General features: G+C 33.3%; 1 protein-coding gene and 1 long non-coding RNA gene across 2 annotated transcripts in view; both read left to right on the forward strand.

Annotated features, from left to right (window-relative positions):
* Nucleotides 1-22,367, forward strand: part of LOC137177281 (uncharacterized) — a 227,594-nt gene that overhangs the window by 118,268 nt on the left and 86,959 nt on the right. Inside the window, exon 11 of the mRNA XM_067583468.1 lies at nucleotides 22,243-22,320. Within this exon, the coding sequence (XP_067439569.1) occupies nucleotides 22,243-22,320 (78 nt within the window). The remainder of the gene's footprint in view (nucleotides 1-22,242; nucleotides 22,321-22,367) is intronic.
* Nucleotides 6,648-15,799, forward strand: LOC137177293 (uncharacterized). The gene is made up of 3 exons (XR_010926055.1): nucleotides 6,648-6,672; nucleotides 10,511-10,534; nucleotides 15,453-15,799. It is a non-coding gene; the product is annotated as an uncharacterized lncRNA (long non-coding RNA).

Raw genomic sequence — 22,367 nt, forward strand, 5'->3', positions numbered from 1 at the left:
TAACCTACTGAATACGCTTATAGCAACGTTGCAAGTTTAAAAGGGGAAAGAAATAAGGTAGTAGCATTATGAATGTTAGAGTTCTGTAGTTTACGAGCGTACCTGAAGTCCCCATACACTGACCAGGTGAAGGAGAGCCAGAGTAGGGGTGGTCTGGTTGAGATTTGACTGAAGTAGAGAGGTTGACTGAGAAACGCTGAAATGAAGCCGGACTCCGCTGGAGAAACTTTGCCGGTCCCTTGTCTTGCGGGGTTCGGAGTGTCGTCTTGAGGAGCTGCAGAGGACAAGCGAGCGGCTTTGAAGCCGCCGCTTGCGTGAGTAACAGAGTGACCTGCTGAATGGTGAATACAGAGTGAGTAGATGAGTGTAAAACGCTATAGCAAGACTGCACATAGTAGTCTGAGAACGTAACTCGCCGATACAACGACCTGCGTGACGACGGAAGCATACAGCAGCATGACCACTGAGTTGCGATGATTGCGCTAAAATGACAACTGACAGCAACAGAAAAGGGAAGTTAGAGATCGTGGAGGAATCTGATTTCATGACTAGAGTAAGCACCCTAATCAGCTGATGTGAAAGCGGGAGAAACAGGGGAGCAAAAGGAGTGGGAATGAGTAAATGGTTAAAGAGAGTCTTCCTGCCGGAGTTTACGCTAAACTCCATAAGACAACTTCCTGATCAGAGCTGAAAATGTAGGCTAAAGTAGAGGTTCATCGATAAACACACTGAAAGGCACCAGAGACAGTCTGCCTTTCTGTATCTGTATGTCTGAAGTCTTTGAAGCCATAAAAAAGTCTTGAAGGTTCGATATTTAAAAGATCAAGACCAGGCGAGTCTTCAGCTGTACTGCAGCGACTGTGTGTTGTCACTAAACTAAAACGTATGACTCATTACATTTTCTTTGGCTGATTCTTCCTCACCTCTGAGAACATTGTCAGAGTATTAGGAAAACCCATCTCTCATGACTCTACACATATTGTCCACTCTGTTAATACTATTAATATTGTTCTATTTGTTAATGAGAAGCTGTGTTTGTAAAGGCCACCTTCAACATCTGTAATTAATTCAGGTATTTAATCTCTACAACTTTCTCAACTAAACAAAACCACCAGATAAAAGAGCAGTTATGAATGTTACAAATGTATTATTAATACCCATGTTGCACAAGTTTGACATTCACAAAAGAAAATATAACTTATAAAACCTAATTATGAAACAAAACATGATTAATGAAGAATTCCAGTGAGTTAACACACACTTATTCATCTTCAATACAGGAGAAGCTGATGAAACAAGATGGCAAGGTAAGATAGAGCATTTTCACATTGGTCACCTATTTGTCTTTAATAATTTTAAAGACATATCTGACCAACATTTGTTTGAATAGCAGCAGTTAAAAAACTTCTAATATGGATTCACTGTGTGATAGATGCATCATGGTTGTGACAATTCTTTATTTATTTCACAGAGTATCTAGAAAGGTTGGATACAGGTAATAACAACTTTTTCTTTCTTGAACCGTTATAACTGCAGTAAACTAGAAGTTTGACTGTCTGACAGATGTATTGTGGTTGTGAGAATTCTTTTATCATTTAATACTGATCTCAACAATTTCTGAGGTCAATAAAACATCCACCCAGGACCTGGAAACTCTCAATCTATTTAATGGAAATATGACAATAATTAGTTTATTTTTCAGTGTCAAATCACAAAAAAACAAAGAAGACAATTACAGAAGAAAAAATAATAACAACATTCATTATATTAAACATACATGATACTATTCAGTTATAGGAGTGGCAAAAATTGGATTTAAGAGGTGAAGCGTCGACCATGAACCACAACGTCCCTGATTCATGTTTAATTAGGGACCTTTATTGATTGTTGTTCTCCATCTCTCTCTAAATGTAAATGAAACTACAGGACTTCTTTATCTCTTCTGCTTAGTGGCAACATCAGAAGACAACTTCCTAATCAGAGCTGAAAATGTAAAGTAGAGGTTCATTGATAAACACACTGAAAGGCACCAGAGACAGTCTGCCTTTCTGTATCTGTATGTCTGAAGTCTTTGAAGCCATAAAAAAAGTCTTGAAGGTTCGATATTTAAAAGGTCAAGACCAGGCGAGTCTTCAGCTGTACTGCAGAGACTGTGTGTTGTCACTAAACTAAAACGTATGACTCATTACATTTTCTTTGGCTGATTCTTCCTCACCTCTGAGAACATTGTCAGAGTATAAGGAAAACCCATCTCTCATGACTCTACACATATTGTCCACTCTGTTAATACTATTAATATTGTTCTATTTGTTAATGAGAAGCTGTGTTTGTAAAGGCCACCTTCAACATCTGTAATGAATTCAGGTATTTAATCTCTACAACTTTCTCAACTAAACAAAACCATCAGATAAAAGAGCAGTTATGAATGTTACAAATGTATTATTAATACCCATGTTGCACAAGTTTGACATTCACAAAAGAAAATGTAACTTATAAAACCTAATTATGAAACAAAACATGATTAATGAAGAATTCCAGTGAGTTAACTCACACTTATTCATCTTCTATACAGGAGAAGCTAAAGAAAGGAAATGGCAAGGTAAGATAGAACATTTTCACATTGGTCACCTATTTGTCTTTAATGATTTTAGAGTATTTAACATGACAATATTTTAAATAATGTTCTGTTTTCATGCATCCAGCATAATTAATATCTAAACTTTTACAAGCAAAAACCAGTGTTTCAAATGCATTCAATGTACTTTTTTTCTAATTGCTGATTTTAAAAGTCAATTAATTAAAAAAGCCTCAGAAGTTAAAAAACTTCTAATATTAGTCTATCTAGTATTTAACATGACAATATTTTAGATAATGTTCTGTTTTCATGCATCCAGCACTTAAAATTAATTAATATATAATCCTTTACAAGCAAAAACCAGTGTTACAAATGCATTCAATGTACTTTTTTTAATTGCTGAATTTTAAAAATCAATGAAATAAAAAAGTCTCAAATTGGACACATTGTTAGTTGTTGTTGATTTAGTAATGTGATGTTTTCCTAACAGACAAATGAAGTTTTACAGTCATCAATCATACTGCTGTTAGTTTTAACAGATAAAATTAAAACATGTTTTCTGACAAGGAGATTTATTTGCAACTAAATACTGACAAAGACATATCTGACCAACATTTGTTTGAATAACAGCAGTTAAAAAACTTCTAATATGGATTCACTGTGTGATAGATGCATCATGGTTGTGACAATTCTTTGTTTATTTCACAGAGTATCTAGAATGGAAGAGAAAGGGTAAGAACAACTAATTTTTTTTTCTTGAACTGTTATAACTGCAGTAAACTAGAAGTTTGACTGTCTGACAGATGTATTGTGGTTGTGACAATTCTTTTATTATTTAATGCTGATCTCAACAATTTCTGAGGTCCATAAAACATCCATCCAGGACCTGGAAACTCAATCTATTTAATGGAAATATGACAATAATTAGTTTATTTTTTAGTGTCAAATCACAAAAAAAGAAAGAAGACAATTACAGAAAGAGAAAATAATAACAACATTCATTATATTAAACATACATGATACTATTCAGTTATAGGAGTGGCAAAAATTGGATTTAAGAGGTGAAGCGTCGACCATGAACCACAACATCCCTGATTCATGTTTGATTAGGGACCTTTATTGATTGTTGTTCTCCATCTCTCTCTAAATGTAAATGAAATTACAGGACTTCTTTATCTCTTCTGCTTAGTGGCAACATCAGAAGACAACTTCCTAATCAGAGCTGAAAATGTAAAGTAGAGGTTCATTGATAAACACACTGAAAGGCACCAGAGACAGTCTGCCTTTCTGTATCTGTATGTCTGAAGTCTTTGAAGCCATAAAAAAGCCTTGAAGGTTCGATATTTAAAAGGTCAAGACCAGGCGAGTCTTCAGCTGTACTGCAGAGACTGTGTGTTGTCACTAAACTAAAACGTATGACTCATTACATTTTCTTTGGCTGATTCTTCCTCACCTCTGAGAACATTGTCAGAGTATTAGGAAAACCCATCTCTCATGACTCTACACATATTGTCCACTCTGTTAATACTATTAATATTGTTCTATTTGTTAATGAGAAGCTGTGTTTGTAAAGGCCACCTTCAACATCTGTAATGAATTCAGGTATTTAATCTCCACAACTTTCCCAACTAAACAAAACCACCAGATAAAAGAGCAGTTATGAATGTTACAAATGTATTATTAATACCCATGTTGCACAAGTTTGACATTCACAAAAGAAAATGTAACTTCTAAAACCTAATTATGAAACAAAACATGATTAATGAAGAATTCCAGTGAGTTAACACACACTTATTCATCTTCTATACAGGAGAAGCTGCTAAAAGGAGATGGAAAGGTAAGATATAACATTTTCACATTGGTCACCTATTTGTCTTTAATAATTTTAGAATATTTAACATGACAATATTTTAAATAATGTTCTGTTTTCATGCATCCAGCACTTAAAAGTAATTAATATCTAAACTTTTACAAGTACAAACCAGTGTTTCAAATGTATTCAATGTACTTTTTTTAATTGCTGAATTTTAAAAAAGCAATTAAATAAAAGAGTCTCAAATTGGACACATTGTTAGTTGTTGTTGATTTAGTAATGTGATGTTTTCTTAACAGACAAATGAAGTTTTACAGTCATCAATCATACTGCTGTTAGTTTTAACAGATAAAATTAAAACATGTATTCTGACAAATAGATTTATTTGCAACTAAATACTGACAAAGACATATCTGACCAACATTTGTTTGAATATCAGCAGTTAAAAAACTTCTAATATGGATTCACTGTGTGATAGATGCATCATGGTTGTGACAATTCTTTATTTATTTCACAGAGCATCTTGAATGGAGGAAAAAGGGTAAGAACAACTAATTTTTTCTTGAACCATTATAACTGCAGTAAACTAGAAGTTTGACTGTCTGACAGATGTATTGTGGTTGTGACAATTCTTTTATCATTTAATACTGATCTCAACTATTTCTGAGGTCCATAAAATATCCACCCAGGACCTGGAAACTCTCAATCTATTTAATGGAAATATGACAATAATTAATTTATTTTTTCGTATCAAATCACAAAAAAAGAAAGAATACAATTACAGAAAGAGAAAATAATAACAACATACATTATATTAAACATACATGATACTATTCAGTTATAGGAGTGGCAAAAATTGGATTTAAGAGGTGAAGCGTCGACCATGAACCACAACGTCCCTGATTCATGTTTGATTAGGGACCTTTATTGATTGTTGTTGTCCATCTCTCTCTAAATGTAAATGAAATTACAGGACTTCTTTATCTCTTCTGCTTAGTGGCAACATCAGAAGACAACTTCCTAATCAGAGCTGAAAATGTAAAGTAGAGGTTCATTGATAAACACACTGAAAGGCACCAGAGACAGTCTGCCTTTCTGTATCTGTATGTCTGAAGTCTTTGAAGCCATAAAAAAGTCTTGAAGGTTCGATATTTAAAAGGTCAAGACCAGGCGAGTCTTCAGCTGTACTGCAGAGACTGTGTGTTGTCACTAAACTAAAACGTATGACTCATTACATTTTCTTTGGCTGATTCTTCCTCACCTCTGAGAACATTGTCAGAGTATAAGGAAAACCCATCTCTCATGACTCTACACATATTGTCCACTCTGTTAATACTATTAATATTGTTCTATTTGTTAATGAGAAGCTGTGTTTGTAAAGGCCACCTTCAACATCTGTAATTAATTCAGGTATTTAATCTCTACAACTTTCTCAACTAAACAAAACCACCAGATAAAAGAGCAGTTATGAATGTTACAAATGTATTATTAATACCCATGTTGCAGAAGTTTGACATTCACAAAAGAAAATGTAACTTATAAAACCTAATTATGAAACAAAACATGATTAATGAAGAATTCCAGTGAGTTAACACACACTTATTCATCTTCAATACAGGAGAAGCTGCTAAAAGGAAATGGCAAGGTAAGATAGAACATTTTCACATTGGTCACCTATTTGTCTTTAATAATTTTAGAGTATTTAACATGACAATATTTTAAATAATGTTCTGTTTTCATGCATCCAGCACTTAAAAGTAATTAATATCTATACTTTTACAAACAAAATCCAGTGTTTCAAATGCATTCAATGCACTTTTTTTTAATTGCTGAATTTTAAAAATTAATTAAATAAAAAAATCCCAAATTGGACACATTGTTAGTTGTTGTTGATTTAGTAATGTGATGTTTTCCTAACAAACAAATGAAGTTTTACAGTCATCAATCATACTGCTGTTAGTTTTAACAGATCAAATTAAAACATGTATTCTAACAAATAGATTTATTTGCAACTAAATACTGACAAAGACATATCTGACCAACATTTGTTTGAATAGCAGCAGTTAAAAAACTTCTAATATGGATTCACTGTGTGATAGATGCATCATGGTTGTGACAATTCTATTATTAATACCCATGTTGCACAAGTTTGACATTCACAAAAGAAAATGTAACTTATAAAACCTAATTATGAAACAAAACATGATTAATGAAGAATTCCAGTGAGTTAACACACACTTATTCGTCTTCAATACAGGAGAAGCTGTTGTAAGATCATGGCAAGGTAAGATAGAACATTTTCACATTGGTCACCTATTTGTCTTTAATAATTTTAGAGTATTTAACATGACAATATTTTAGATAATGTTCTGTTTTCATGCATCCAGCACTTAAAAATAATTAATATATAATCCTTTACAAGCAAAAACCAGTGTTACAAATATATTCAATGTACTTTTTTTTTTTGAAGTTGCTGAATTTTAATAATCAATGAAATAAAAAAGTCTCAAATTGGACACATTGTTAGTTGTTGTTGATTTAGTAATGTGATGTTTTCCTAACAGACAAATGAAGTTTTACAGTCATCAATCATACTGCTGTTAGTTTTAACAGATAAAATTAAAACATGTTTTCTTACAAATAGATTTATTTGCAACTAAATATTGACAAAGACATATCTGACCAACATTTGTTTAAATAGCAGCAGTTAAAAAACTTCTAATATGGATTCACTGTGTGATAGATGCATCATGGTTGTGACAATTCTTTATTCATTTCACAGTGGTTCACAGAAGGTGGAATATGGGTAAGAACAACTAATTTTTTTTTCTTGAACTGTTATAACTGCAGTAAACTAGAAGTTTGACTGTCTGAAAAGAGCAGTTATGAATGTTACAAATGTATTATTAATACATTTGCACAAGTTTGACATTCACAAAAGAAAATGTAACTTATAAAACCTAATTATGAAACAAAACATGATTAATGAAGAATTCCAGTGAGATAACACACACTTATTCATCTTCTATACAGGAGAAGCTGCTGAATGGAGATGGCAAGGTAAGATAGAACATTTTCACATTGGTCACCTATTTGTCTTTAATAATTTTAGAGTATTTAACATGACAATATTTTAAATAATGTTCTGTTTTCATGCATCCAGCACTTCAAAGTAATTAATATCTAAACTTTTACAAGCAAAACCCAGTGTTTCACATGCATTCAATGTACTTTATTAAATTAAAGAAATTGCTGAATTTTAAAAGTCAATGAAATAAAAAGTCTCAAATTGGACACATTGTTAGTTGTTGATTTAGTAATGTGATGTTTTCCTAACAGACAAATGAAGTTTTACAGTCATCAATCATACTGCTGTTAGTTTTAACAGATAAAATTAAAACATGTATTCTGACAATTAGATTTATTTGCAACTAAATACTGACAAAGACATATCTGACCAACATTTGTTTGAATAGCAGCAGTTAAAAAACTTCTAATATGGATTCACTGTGTGATAGATGCATCATGGTTGTGACAATTCTTTATTCATTCTACAGAGTATCTTGAATGGAAGAAAAACGGTAAGAACAACTTTTTTTTTTCTTGAACCGTTATAACTACAGTAAACTAGAAGTTTGACTGTCTGACAGATGTATTGTGGTTGTGACAATTCTTTTATCATTTAATACTGATCTCAGCAATTTCTGAGGTCCATAAAACATCCACCCAGGACCTGGAAACTCTCAATCTATTTAATGGAAATATGACAATAATTAGTTTATTTTTTAATTTTAAACTTCTCAACTAAACAAAACCACCAGATAAAAGAGCAGTTATGAATGTTACAAATGTATTATTAATACCCATGTTGCACAAGTTTGACATTCACAAAAGAAAATGTAACTTATAAAACCTAATTATGAAACAAAACATGATTAATGAAGAATTCCAGTGAGTTAACACACACTTATTCATCTTCAATACAGGAGAAGCTGCTGAAAGGAAATGGCAAGGTAAGATAGAACATTTTCACATTGGTCACCTATTTGTCTTTAATAATTTTAGAGTATTTAACATGACAATATTTTAAATAATGTTCTGTTTTCAAGCATCCAGCACTTAAAAGTAATTAATATCTAAACTTTTACAAAAACCAGTGTTTCAAATGCATTCAGTGTACTTAAATTGCTGAATTTTAAAAGTCAATGAAATAAAAAAGTCTCAAATTGGACACATTGTTAGTTGTTGTTCATTTAATAATGTGATGTTTTCCTAACAGACAAACGAAGTTTTACAGTCATCAATCATACTGCTGTTAGTTTTAACAGATAAAATTAAAACATGTTTTCTGACAAGTAGATTTATTATCAACTAAATACTGACAAAGACATATCTGACCAACATTTGTTTGAATAGCAGCAGTTAAAAAACTTCTAATATGGATTCACTGTGTGATAGATGCATCATGGTTGTGACAATTCTTTATTCATTTCACAGAGTATCTAGAAAGGTTGGATATGGGTAAGAACAACTAATTTTTTCTTTCTTGAACCGTTATAACTGCAGTAAACTAGAAGTTTGACTGTCTGACAGATGTATTGTGGTTGTGACAATTCTTTTATCATTTAACACTGATCTCAATAATTTCTGAGGTCCATAAAACATCCACCCAGGACCTGGAAACTCTCAATCTATTTAATGGAAATATGACAATAATTAGTTTATTTTTTAGTGTCAAATCACAAAAAAAGAAAGAAGACAATTACAGAAAGAGAAAATAATAACAACATTCATTATATTAAACATACATGATACTATTCAGTTATAGGAGTGGCAAAAATTGGATTTAAGAGGTGAAGCGTCGACCATGAACCACAACGTCCCTGATTCATGTTTGATTAGGGACCTTTATTGATTGTTGTTCTCCATCTCTCTCTAAATGTAAATGAAATTACAGGACTTCTTTATCTCTTCTGCTTAGTGGCAACATCAGAAGACAACTTCCTAATCAGAGCTGAAAATGTAAAGTAGAGGTTCATTGATAAACACACTGAAAGGCACCAGAGACAGTCTGCCTTTCTGTATCTGTATGTCTGAAGTCTTTGAAGCCATAAAAAAGTCTTGAAGGTTCGATATTTAAAAGGTCAAGACCAGGCGAGTCTTCAGCTGTACTGCAGAGACTGTGTGTTGTCACTAAACTAAAACGTATGACTCATTACATTTTCTTTGGCTGATTCTTCCTCACCTCTGAGAACATTGTCAGAGTATTAGGAAAACCCATCTCTCATGACTCTACACATATTGTCCACTCTGTTAATACTATTAATATTGTTCTATTTGTTAATGAGAAGCTGTGTTTGTAAAGGCCACCTTCAACATCTGTAATGAATTCAGGTATTTAATCTCTACAACTTTCTCAACTAAACAAAACCACCAGATAAAAGAGCAGTTATGAATGTTACAAATGTATTATTAATACCCATGTTGCACAAGTTTGACATTCACAAAAGAAAATGTAACTTATAAAACCTAATTATGAAACAAAACATGATTAATGAAGAATTCCAGTGAGTTAACACACACTTATTCATCTTCAATACAGGAGAAGCTGCTAAAAGGAAATGGCAAGGTAAGATAGAACATTTTCACATTGGTCACCTATTTGTCTTTAATAATTTTAGAGTATTTAACATGACAATATTTTAAATAATGTTCTGTTTTCATGCATCCAGCACTTAAAAGTAATTAATATCTAAACTTTTACAAGCAAAAACCAGTGTTTCAAATGCATTCAATGTACTTTTTTTTAATTGCTGAATTTTACAAATTAATTAAATAAAAAAATCCCAAATTGGACACATTGTTAGTTGTTGTTGATTTAGTAATGTGATGTTTTCCTAACAAACAAATGAAGTTTTACAGTCATCAATCATACTGCTGTTAGTTTTAACAGATAAAATTAGAACATGTATTCTGACAAATAGATTTATTTGCAACTAAATACTGACAAAGACATATCTGACCAACATTTGTTTGAATAGCAGCAGTTAAAAAACTTGTAATATGGATTCACTGTGTGATAGATGCATCATGGTTGTGACAATTCTTTGTTTATTTCACAGAGTATCTTCAATGGAAGAAAAAGGGTAAGAACAATTTCTTTTTTTTTCTTGAACTGTTATAACTGCAGTAAACTAGAAGTTTGACTGTCTGACAGATGTATTGTGGTTGTGACAATTCTTTTATCATTTAATACTGATCTCAACAATTTCTGAGGTCCATAAAACATCCACCCAGGACCTGGAAACTCTCAATCTATTTAATGGAAATATGACAATAATTAGTTTAATTTTTAGTGTCAAATCACAAAAAAGAAAGAATACAATTACAGAAAGAGAAAATAACAACAACAAACATTATGTTAAACATACATGATACTATTCAGTTATAGGAGTGGCAAAAATTGGATTTAAGAGGTGAAGCGTCGACCATGAACCACAACGTCCCTGATTCATGTTTGATTAGGAACCTTTATTGATTGTTGTTCTCCATCTCTCTCTCCCCCCGTCCCTCATTTTCTGTCATCTCTTCACTGATACTAATCAATAATCAATAAAAGTATAGAACGCCCAAAAAGTTATTATATAAATAAAATCTGAATGGTGTAATCTTTGGAGTAATGAGATAACCTGCATCATGTGTATGCAGCAGTTTATAGTCTGACCCAACAGTCTCACTTCAAAATGTTTAATACCTTCGTTGGTCCACGGTCTAAAACGTATTAGATTCACAGTAACGAGCTTAAAATTGTGAGAGCCCTACGTTCTTTTTTTTGTCCTATTCTTTTTTATTGGACTGCGTCCACGTCACATGACTGTTGAGTTTCTGTCTGCAAAAGAAACAAAATGTCTGACATTTCTTTTATTCTCAGTGGAAAATGCAAGATTTTAGGATAGTTTTGGCATTAAAATGCATTTTGATGACATTTCTAGGAAGAAATATGCATTTTATTTTCATAATCTTTGTTCAGTGAATGTATATGATGTTTAGTTTGTTATTACGAAGGTTGTTTCAGGTCTCACCAGAAAATTTTCTACCGTTGCTATGGTGGTTGCTATGGACCCTGCTGCCACTGAAACCACGTAGTTGCATGTTGTTTGAACCATTGTCTTTGTGTTGTGTAGTTATCTGACCTGTTATGTTATTTGTGTTATGTTATGTAAGTGTTTGATGTTATTTCAATTTTAAAAAGCGTTGAGTCTAGATGGAGAAATGAATTCAATCTGAAATCAAGAATTTAAAGCTTTGCTATTGGCTGACCGGAGTACCAGCCGCCCGGAAGTATTTTCCTTACTGTCAACGTGTCAAGGTTTTCTTTGAATGATATTTTTAACATTTGTCAACAAAAAAAACACAAAAGTTTCCTTGATAACTCAGCAATATGATAGGTTCATGTTAAGGCCATCAGTTTTAATTATTTCTCGTTCGACTCTGAGAAATAAAGGTTTTTTAGTCAGTTTTCAATTGCGGAAGCGGCTTCATTACCCATGAGCCTCATCGACCGTTACCATGGAGACAAACATAGTCAATTTTGTGTTACGCTACAAAACTTTTATTTACCATTATATGCTATTTACTTTTAATTACTGAATTTGTTCCAAACTGATTAAGATTTTTATGTGCAGTTGGTTTATCGATTTCCCCCACCCCATTCTCTCTCACACACACACACACACACACACACACACACACACACACACACACACACACACACACACACTCTTAGTGTGTTTGACTCCTTTTTGGCTAAAATATCTGAAATAAAACAAAATCTTTTTGTTAACATAGATCATCTAGATGCAGTGTAATTACTAGTCTGGCTATACTAGATATTGAATATATTCAGTAGAAATATCTTGTCACGACCCTATTTCACAACTCTACTTTGCACACCGGATGACCTACAACTCTGGTGCTGATTTGTATCAAGCAGCATGGTGCAGCTCAAGGGAATTGTAGTTTTTAAAAAAATCTTAGTGTTTTTCCTAGAATCTGAAGTAATAAATACTGAATTGAGAGCATACTGAGGAATTTAAGGGGATGATAAACACATTTGTGTAAACATATATTAAATATCTCATTGTTAAATGGGTGAAACTTAATTCAAACCATATTTTACTCATATCTGACAGCATCTGTCTACTCACATGATAGCTGAGGTCAAGAGCTCTCTATAACAGGTGGTCCCATGCCTGAAGCCCCTTTTGTTGCTGAATTATACAAACATGCACCAAGGTCAAGGTTCAAAGGTCAGTATTTCAAAGCAGGAGCCATGTAGAATCTTCATACTGACATATGTTACTCTCCAGGTTGAGACCTTTCCAACGATGTCTTTGGTTTATCTCTACGACAAAGTTTTAATTTTCTCATTTCATGGACACAAGCCATCCCAGGCCTAGTTTCAGAGATCACGTTGAAGGCCCAATATGTAAAATAAAGCATTTTGTTTGTTTGTTTGTTTTTTCTTTTTTAGTGGAAATAGTGACCAAAATGAGTCACCTTCAGAGATAACAATACTGCTGACAATCTATTACATTTACTACAGGCTTGGAGGAAGGTCTGCAGTGCTTGGGTTAGGGCTGAAAAGACCAAACCGTTCTCATTCATGCATAGGTTACTAGTCACACAACCCTGGAGATTTTTTGTATCTTTATGATTCTTGGTTTTGGGATTTTATGTCAGCATGACATACAACAGCCCATTCAATCTGTTTTATTTGCCAATACAACTATACAAAGAATCAGTCCTAATGTTTGCTCCCAAAAACACGCAACACAGAAGAATGAAAATATACAAAAGTAAGGTAAAAATAGTAATAATGAAATAAACAAAGTAATATTAAAATTAAATTAAAGTTTTAGAATCTATTTTCAGAATGGAATAATAATAGTTTTGAAATGGGATATAAAACTTGAAATTAAATATTGACTACAAAGGAAATATGGACTGTGCTACATGGACAAAGAAATGAAGTGTATTAAATATATGAAAGTGACAAGAACAAAAATCAAACATGACGTCATAAATAATTAAGTTATGTAACAGTGGTGTTTGAATGCAACGCAGAATATAAAGTCCAGTTTCATAACCCTGTCTTCAATGTTGTACACACACACACACACACACAGACACACAGACACAGACACACACACACAATATGCATTGAAGAAGACTGTATTTTTTTTAAGAAAGATGATTTCATATTAAATATCATCAGCCACACATTCTTGAAAATATAAAATTAAATGAGCAACTTCACATTTTATAATCACAGGCTATAAAAAGCCTCATCTTAACACAGATAGTGGCGTTTCGATTTGGGTTGCGGCGGGAATTTGAAATGGAATGAAGCTTACTGACGGCAGACGGCAGGAGTGGAACGCACCACATCCGCCCACAACACAATGTTCTTCATTAGCCTTCTGCTATTAAAACCTGATAGAAAAATGTTATTTCTCTGAATTGAAGGAGAAATAATTCCAATGGATGGCCTTAAGATAAACCTATCATATTGTTAAGTTATCAAGGACACTTTTGTGTTTTTTGTGTTGATTAAAAATATCATTAAAAGAAAACCTCAACACGGTGACAGTGAGGAAATACTTCCAGGTGGCTGATACTCCAGTCAGCCGATCACAAAGCTTCAAATTCTGGATTTCATATTCAGTTCATTTCTGCGCTGTAAAATCTACGTTTCTATTGAAATAACATCATCAAACAGTAACATAAAATAACACAAATAACAGAACAGCTCAGATAACTACACAACGCAAAGGTTTTACGGGGCCAGAACAGTGACTTTTACATTTTAGCATCGAAAAATAAAATTTGGCATTCAAAACAAAACCTGAAATGAAAAAGAAAACATTGGCATTGAAACACTTGTATTGGAAAACGTTGTATTGGCACTGAAACAAGTTTCACCGCCAGAGCGCAGTGCCATTACGCACGTTGGTTCACTGTGTTTACCTTCATTAAATCGGCTGAAAACGACACCAGGCTCGTGGAACAAATCTCACTCCAAGCTGAAGTCAAAAGTAGCCAGCCCAAACGAGTCGGTGTTACGTGTTTCAATTCTTTGGTTATCAGAAGAATTGTAGCAGCTGCATTTTGGACTTGTTGGATCTTTTTAATAGTACAGAATACAAGACCTGAATGACCATGAATGAGAATTTCTGCATCTGACTGTGTTAGAAATGGGTGAACTTGGACGATGTGTCAGAGGTGGAAGAAAACTACTTTAGTGATGTTGCTGATGTGTCCCTCAAATCTAAGATAAATGAAATTACAGGACTTCTTTATCTCTTCTTGCACTGTGACAGATTATTATTTTCTATTTATAAAGCAGAGCAGGGGAATGACAGACACATTTTTACACATACATAGCAGTTCCACAGTCAAATTATAAGTCAGTAACAATATAACAAGATAGATCATGTAACTAGTAATACCAATAAATAAATAAAATTTGACAAAACATAACATTTTTTCCAGAAAAAGTCTTTTTGTGCTTTTTTTAAAAATTGTTGCAAAACGAGCGATTAATACAAAGACACATGACACAGAACAAGACAAGAGGGACAAACAACAAAACAACAACAAAAAACTGGATTAAAACTTTTAGATTTTCTTATTGCAAAACATACGCATGTGTGTTTTTTGTGCTTTTTCAATTTCGTAGATCACTAAGGGATGCATAAAAGTTTTCTACATCAATTGAAAAAAAAGTGAAATTGGACAGATTGTTAGTTGTTGTTGATTTAGTAATGTGATGTTTTCCTAACAGACAAATGAAGTTTTACAGTCATCAATCATACTGCTGTTAGTTTTAACAGATCAAATTAAAACATGTATTCTGACAAATAGATTTATTTGCAACTAAATACTGACAAAGACATATCTGACCAATATTTGTTTGAATTGCAGCAGTTAAAAAACTTCTAATATGGATTCACTGTGTGATAGATGCATCAAGGTTGTGACAATTCTTTATTCATTTCACAGCATTCCCAGAAAGGTTGGATAAGGGTAAGAACAACTCATTTTTTTTCTTGAACTGTTATAACTGCAGTAAACTAGAAGTTTGACTGTCTGACAGATGTATTGTGGTTGTGACAATTCTTTTATCGTTTAATACTGATCTCAACAATTTCTGAGGTCCATAAAACATCCACCCAGGACCTGGAAACTCTCAATCTATTTAATGGAAATATGACAATAATTAGTTTATTTTTTAGTGTCAAATCACAAAAAAAGAAAGAATACAATTACAGAAAGAGAAAATAATAACAACATACATTATATTAAACATACATGATACTATTCAGTTATAGGAGTGGCAAAAATTGGATTTAAGAGGTGAAGCGTCGACCATGAACCACAACGTCCCTGATTCATGTTTGATTAGGAACCTTTATTGATTGTTGTTCTCCATCTCTCTAAATGTAAATGAAACTACAGGACTTCTTTATCTCTTCTGCTTAGTGGCAACATCAGAAGACAACTTCCTAATCAGAGCTGAAAATGTAAAGTAGAGGTTCATTGATAAACACACTGAAAGGCACCAGAGACAGTCTGCCTTTCTGTATCTGTATGTCTGAAGTCTTTGAAGCCATAAAAAAGTCTTGAAGGTTCGATATTTAAAAGGTCAAGACCAGGCGAGTCTTCAGCTGTACTGCAGAGACTGTGTGTTGTCACTAAACTAAAACGTATGACTCATTACATTTTCTTCGGCTGATTCTTCCTCACCTCTGACAACATTGTCAGAGTATAAGGAAAACCCATCTCTCATGACTCTACACATATTGTCCACTCTGTTAATACTATTAATATTGTTCTATTTGTTAATGAGAAGCTGTGTTTGTAAAGGCCACCTTCAACATCTGTAATGAATTCAGGTATTTAATCTCTACAACTTTCTCAACTAAACAAAACCACCAGATAAAAGAGCAGTTATGAATGTTACAAATGTATTATTAATACCCATGTTGCACAAGTTTGACATTCACAAAAGAAAATGTAACTTATAAAACCTAATTATGAAACAAAACATGATTAATGAAGAATTCCAGTGAGTTAACACACACTTATTCATCTTCAACACAGGAGAAGCTGCTGAAAGGAAATGGCAAGGTAAGATAGAACATTTTCACATTGGTCATCTATTTGTCTTTAATAATTTTAGAGTATTTAACATGACAATATTTTAAATAATGTTCTGTTTTCATGCATCCAGCACTTAAAATTAATTAAAATCTAATCTTTTACATGCAAAAACCAGTGTTTCAAATGCATTCAATATACTTTATTTTTTAAATTGCTAAATTTTAAAAATCAATGAAATAAAAAAGTCTCAAATTGGACAGATTGTTAGTTGTTGTTGATTTAGTAATGTGATGTTTTCCTAACAGACAAATGAAGTTTTACAGTCATCAATCATACTGCTGTTAGTTTTAACAGATCAAATTAAAACATGTATTCTGACAAATAGATTTATTTGCAACTAAATACTGACAAAGACATATCTGACCAACATTTGTTTGAAGAGCAGCAGTTAAAAAACTTCTAATATGGATTCACTGTGTGATAGATGCATCATGGTTGTGACAATTCTTTATTTATTACACAGAGTTCCTAAAAAGGAAGGATCTGGGTAAGAACAACTCTTTTTTTCTTGAACTGTTATAACTGCAGTAAACTAGAAGTTTGATTGTCTGACAGATGTATTGTGGTTGTGACAATTCTTTTATCATTTAATACTGATCTCAACAATTTCTGAGGTCCATAAAACATCCACCCAGGACCTGGAAACTAATGGAAGTATGACAATAATTAGTTTAATTTTTAGTGTTAAATCACAAAAAAGAAAGAAAAACACAGAAAACAGAGGGATGGATGAGAAAAGATGGTTGAGCGGCCTTTGGTTATGGAGGGTAGAAGGGAGGGGCAGGCAAGCTGGAGAGGGGTTGTGTGGCAGTGAGAGGCAGGTGGCTGGGTGCCCTTGGCGTGGGGTGGCTGTAGAACAACAGATGACCAGGTAGACAGGTTGACACTGGGGACCTGAGGGGTGTCATCAAGCTGGCTAAGTGAGAGCTCTGCTTCATCACTGCGGCTTACATGAGTCCCAGCCCAGTAACCATGGTAACTTAGTCAGCAGAACTAGCTGCTCCATGGCAGGTTAATGGTGAAGCTAAATTTAGTTGTGTGTCAAAGAATGTCTGACGGACGGAAACAGACTCTTAAAAGACGGTTCCATCAAGTGTCTTTTCCAACTCGCATCACTTGTCCGTGTTCACAAACATAAAATAGAAGAAAACCCATCTCTCATGACTCTACACATATTGTCCACTCAGTTAATACTATTAATATTGTTATATTTGTTAATGAGAAGCTGTGTTTGTAAAGGCCACCTTCAACATCTGTAATTAATTCAGGTATTTAATCTCTACTCAACTAAACAAAACCACCAGATAAAAGAGCAGTTATGAATGTTACAAATGTATTATTAATACCCATGTTGCACAAGTTTGACATTCACAAAAGAAAATGTAACTTATAAAACCTAATTATGAAACAAAACATGATTAATGAAGAATTCCAGTGAGTTAACACACACTTATTCATCTTCAATACAGGAGAAGCTAAAGAAAGGGAATGGCAAGGTAAGATAGAACATTTTCACATTGGTCACCTATTTGTCTTTAATCATTTTAGAGACAATATTTTAAATAATGTTCTGTTTTCATGCATCCAGCACTTAAAAGTAATTAATATCTAAACTTTTACATAAACCAGTGTTTCAAATGCATTCAATGTACTTTATTTTTTAAATCGCTGAATTTTAAAAATCAATGAAATAAAAAGTCTGAAATTGGACACATTGTTAGTTGTTGTTGATTTAGTAATGTGATGTTTTCCTAACAAACAAATGAAGTTTTATAGTCATCAATCATACTGCTGTTAGTTTTAACAGATAAAATGAAAACATGTATTCTGACAAATAGATGTATTTGCAACTAAATACTGACAAAGACATATCTGACCAACATTTGTTTGAATAGCAGCAGTTAAAAAACTTCTAATATGGATTCACTGTGTGATAGATGCATCATGGTTGTGACAATTCTTTATTTATTTCACAGAGTATCTAGAAAGGAGGAGAAAGAGTAAGAACAACTAATGTTTTGCTTGAACCGTTATAACTGCAGTAAACTAGAAGTTTGACTGTCTGACAGATGTATTGTGGTTGTGACAATTCTTTTATCATTTAATACTGATCTCAGCAATTTCTGAGGTCCATAAAACATCCACCCAGGACCTGGAAACTCTCAATGTATTTAATGCAAATATGACAATAATTAGTTTATTTTTTAGTGTCAAATCACAAAAAAAGAAAGAATACAATTACAGAAAGAGAAAATAATTAGTTTATTTTTTAATTTTAAACTTCTCAACTAAACAAAACCACCAGATAAAAGAGCAGTTATGAATGTTACAAATGTATTATTAATACCCATGTTGCACAAGTTTGACATTCACAAAAGAAAATGTAACTTATAAAACCTAATTATGAAACAAAACATGATTAATGAAGAATTCCAGTGAGTTAACACACACTTATTCATCTTCAATACAGGAGAAGCTAAAGAAAGGAAATGGCAAGGTAAGATAGAACATTTTCACATTGGTCACCTATTTGTCTTTAATCATTTTAGAGTATTTAACATGACAATATTTTAAATAATGTTCTGTTTTCATGCATCCAGCACTTAAAAGTAATTAATATCTAAACTTTTACAAGTAAAAACCAGTGTTTCAAATGCATTCAATGTACTTTTTTTCTAATTGCTGAATTTTAAAAGTCAATTAAATAAAAAAGTCTCAGAAGTTAAAAAACTTCTAATATGGATTCACTGTGTGATAGATGCATCATGGTTGTGACAATTCTTTATTTATTTCACAGAGTATCTAGAAAGGTTGGATAAGGGTAAGAACAACTTTTTCTTCTTGAACTGTTATAACTGCAGTAAACTAGAAGTTTGACTGTCTGACAGATGTATTGTGGTTGTGACAATTCTTTTATCATTTAATACTGATCTCAACAATTTCTGAGGTCCATAAAACATCCACCCAGGACCTGGAAACTCTCAATCTATTTAATGGAAATATGACAATAATTAGTTTATTTTTTAGTGTCAAATCACAAAAAAAGAAAGACAATTACAGAAAGAGAAAATAATAACAAGATACATTATATTAAACATACATGATACTATTCAGTTGTAGGAGTGGCAAAAATTGGATTTAAGAGGTGAAGCGTCGACCATGAACCACAACGTCCCTGATTCATGTTTGATTAGGAACCTTTATTGATTGTTGTTCTCCATCTCTCGTTCCCCCCGTCCCTCATTTTCTGTCACCTCTTCACTGATACTAATCAATAATCAATAAAAGCATAGAACGCCTAAGAATGTATTTCTCAAATAAAATGTGAATGGTGTAATCTTTGGAATACTGAGAAAACCTGCATCCTGTGATGTGAGTGTTCGTGGGGGAATGTGAAGTCTGAGAAGTTTTGACAGGTCAGGAGGTAATAGGTAGCAGTTTGTAGTTTGACTTGAATGAAACCGTAAACCAGTGAATCAGAAGAATTGTAGCAGCTGCATTTTGGACTTGTTGGATCTTTTTAATAGTACAGAATACAAGACCTGAATGACCATGAATGAGAATTTCTGCATCTGACTGTGTTAGAAATGGGTGAACTTGGACGATGTGTCAGAGGTGGAAGAAAACTACTTTAGTGATGTTGCTGATGTGTCCCTCGAATCTAAGATAAATGAAATTACAGGACTTCTTTATCTCTTCTTGCACTGTGACAGATTATTATTTTCAATTTATAAACCAGAGCAGGGGAATGACAGACACAATTTTACACATATGTTACGATCCAGCTCACTAGGGGAAAAGGAAGCAACATAAAACCAGATGTTTTTGGTTTAACAGTTATTTATTGCCGGGAAGGCAGGTGGTTTACAGAAAACACATACACAAAAGGAAAGCTACTAACTGAGGAAGAGGGGCCTGCGGGTGCTGTTCAAATAAAAAAAACAATATAACCAAAAGAGAACTTCTAAATCAGAGCTAAACTAACCAACACAAAGAAAACAACAGAAATAATACCTCACTCTCTAGACCTAGTCTTCAGTGGTTTAGAAAACATAAACACAGTAAGAACAGAACCCCTGCTCCTGATGAGGCAAACAAAGAATCAACTAATGTGTGTGTGTGAGCAATCAGTGGTACATATAACTACACCTGGTCCAGTCCCCAAGCAACAGGCGAGTGTGTCATACTAGTTTCACTACAACTGAAGTCTACATCCACGAGAGGCACAGTTAAACAGCGGGTGCTTCATACTAGTATCACAACAGATATCACACAACAACAAAAGGGCAAAGTGGCGAGCTGTTCCCAGAGTCCCAGCCGCCCGACTGGCAGGCTGGCCAGACATTTATCAGTTCGCCCACGGATTGAAGCCTCGGGATTGGAAGGCTGGCTCCACCAGGGGCCGCTCCAATCAGGACCATTGGAGAGGGCAACCAGGAAGTGGGAGGAGCTTTGGAGACTGGAGACTGCTTGTCATGAAGAAAAAGACGCTAAAGAAAATGACTGCACACATATACACACACAAGGCGAGGATTTGTGGCAGTTGTAACAGCATACATAGCAGTTTCACAGTCAAACTATAAGTCAGTAACAATATAACAAGATAGATTATGTTGTTTATAATACCAATAAACAAATAAAATTTGACAAAACATAACATTTTTTTCCAGAAGAGTAAAAAAAAAAATTGATAGTACAAAATGAGTGATTAATACGAAGACACATGACACAGGACAAGACAAGAGGGACAAACAACAAAACAACAACAAAAAACTGGATTAAAACTTTTAGATTTTCTTATTGTAATACTCACACATGTGTTTTTTTTACTTTTTCAATTTCGTAGATCACTAAGGGATGCATAAAAGTTTTCCACATCAATTTAAATTCAAATTGGACACATTGTTAGTTGTTGTTGATTTAGTAATGTGATGTTTTCCTAACAGACAAATTAAGTTTTACAGTCATCAATCATACTGCTGTTAGTTTTAACAGATGAAATGAAAACATGTATTCTGACAAATAGATTTATTTACAACTAAATACTGACAAAGACATATCTGACCAACATTTGTTTGAATAACAGCAGTTAAAAAACTTCTAATATGGATTCACTGTGTGATAGATGCATCATGGTTGTGACAATTCTTTATTCATTTAACAGAGATGTCAGAAATGCTTCCACCCGTCCAAAATACACCCCCCCAGGACCCGACATCTGTTGTGGTCCAAGATACCAGCAATGGAACTGGTGAGTAAAATATTTTCATACCAAATATAAATGATAGTCAAAACCCTGAGAGTTAGAAGAACTGATTATTTTTTTCTTGAACCGTTATAACTGCAGTAAACTAGAAGTTTCACTGTCTGACAGATGTATTGTGGTTGTGACAATTCTTTTATCATTTGATAGTGATATTTCAATCAGTCAGTCATCAATCATACTGCTGTTAGTTTTAACAGATAATTAAAACATGTATTCTGACAAATAGATTTATTTGCAACTAAATACTGACAAAGACATATCTGACCAACATTTGTTTGAATAGCAGCAGTTAAAAACTTCTAATATGGATTCACTGTGTGATAGATGCATCATGGTTGTGACAATTCTTTATTTATTTCACAGAGATGCTAGAAATGCTTCCATTAACATCCCCCCAGGACACAACATCTACTGTGCCTCCAGAAACCAGTAAAGAAACTGGTAAGTGAAATGTTTTAATATCCAACAGGTTTGACGGCCAAAGCCAT

Source organism: Thunnus thynnus, chromosome 24 (assembly GCF_963924715.1).
Source record: "Thunnus thynnus chromosome 24, fThuThy2.1, whole genome shotgun sequence".
NCBI classification, from domain to species: domain Eukaryota; kingdom Metazoa; phylum Chordata; class Actinopteri; order Scombriformes; family Scombridae; genus Thunnus; species Thunnus thynnus.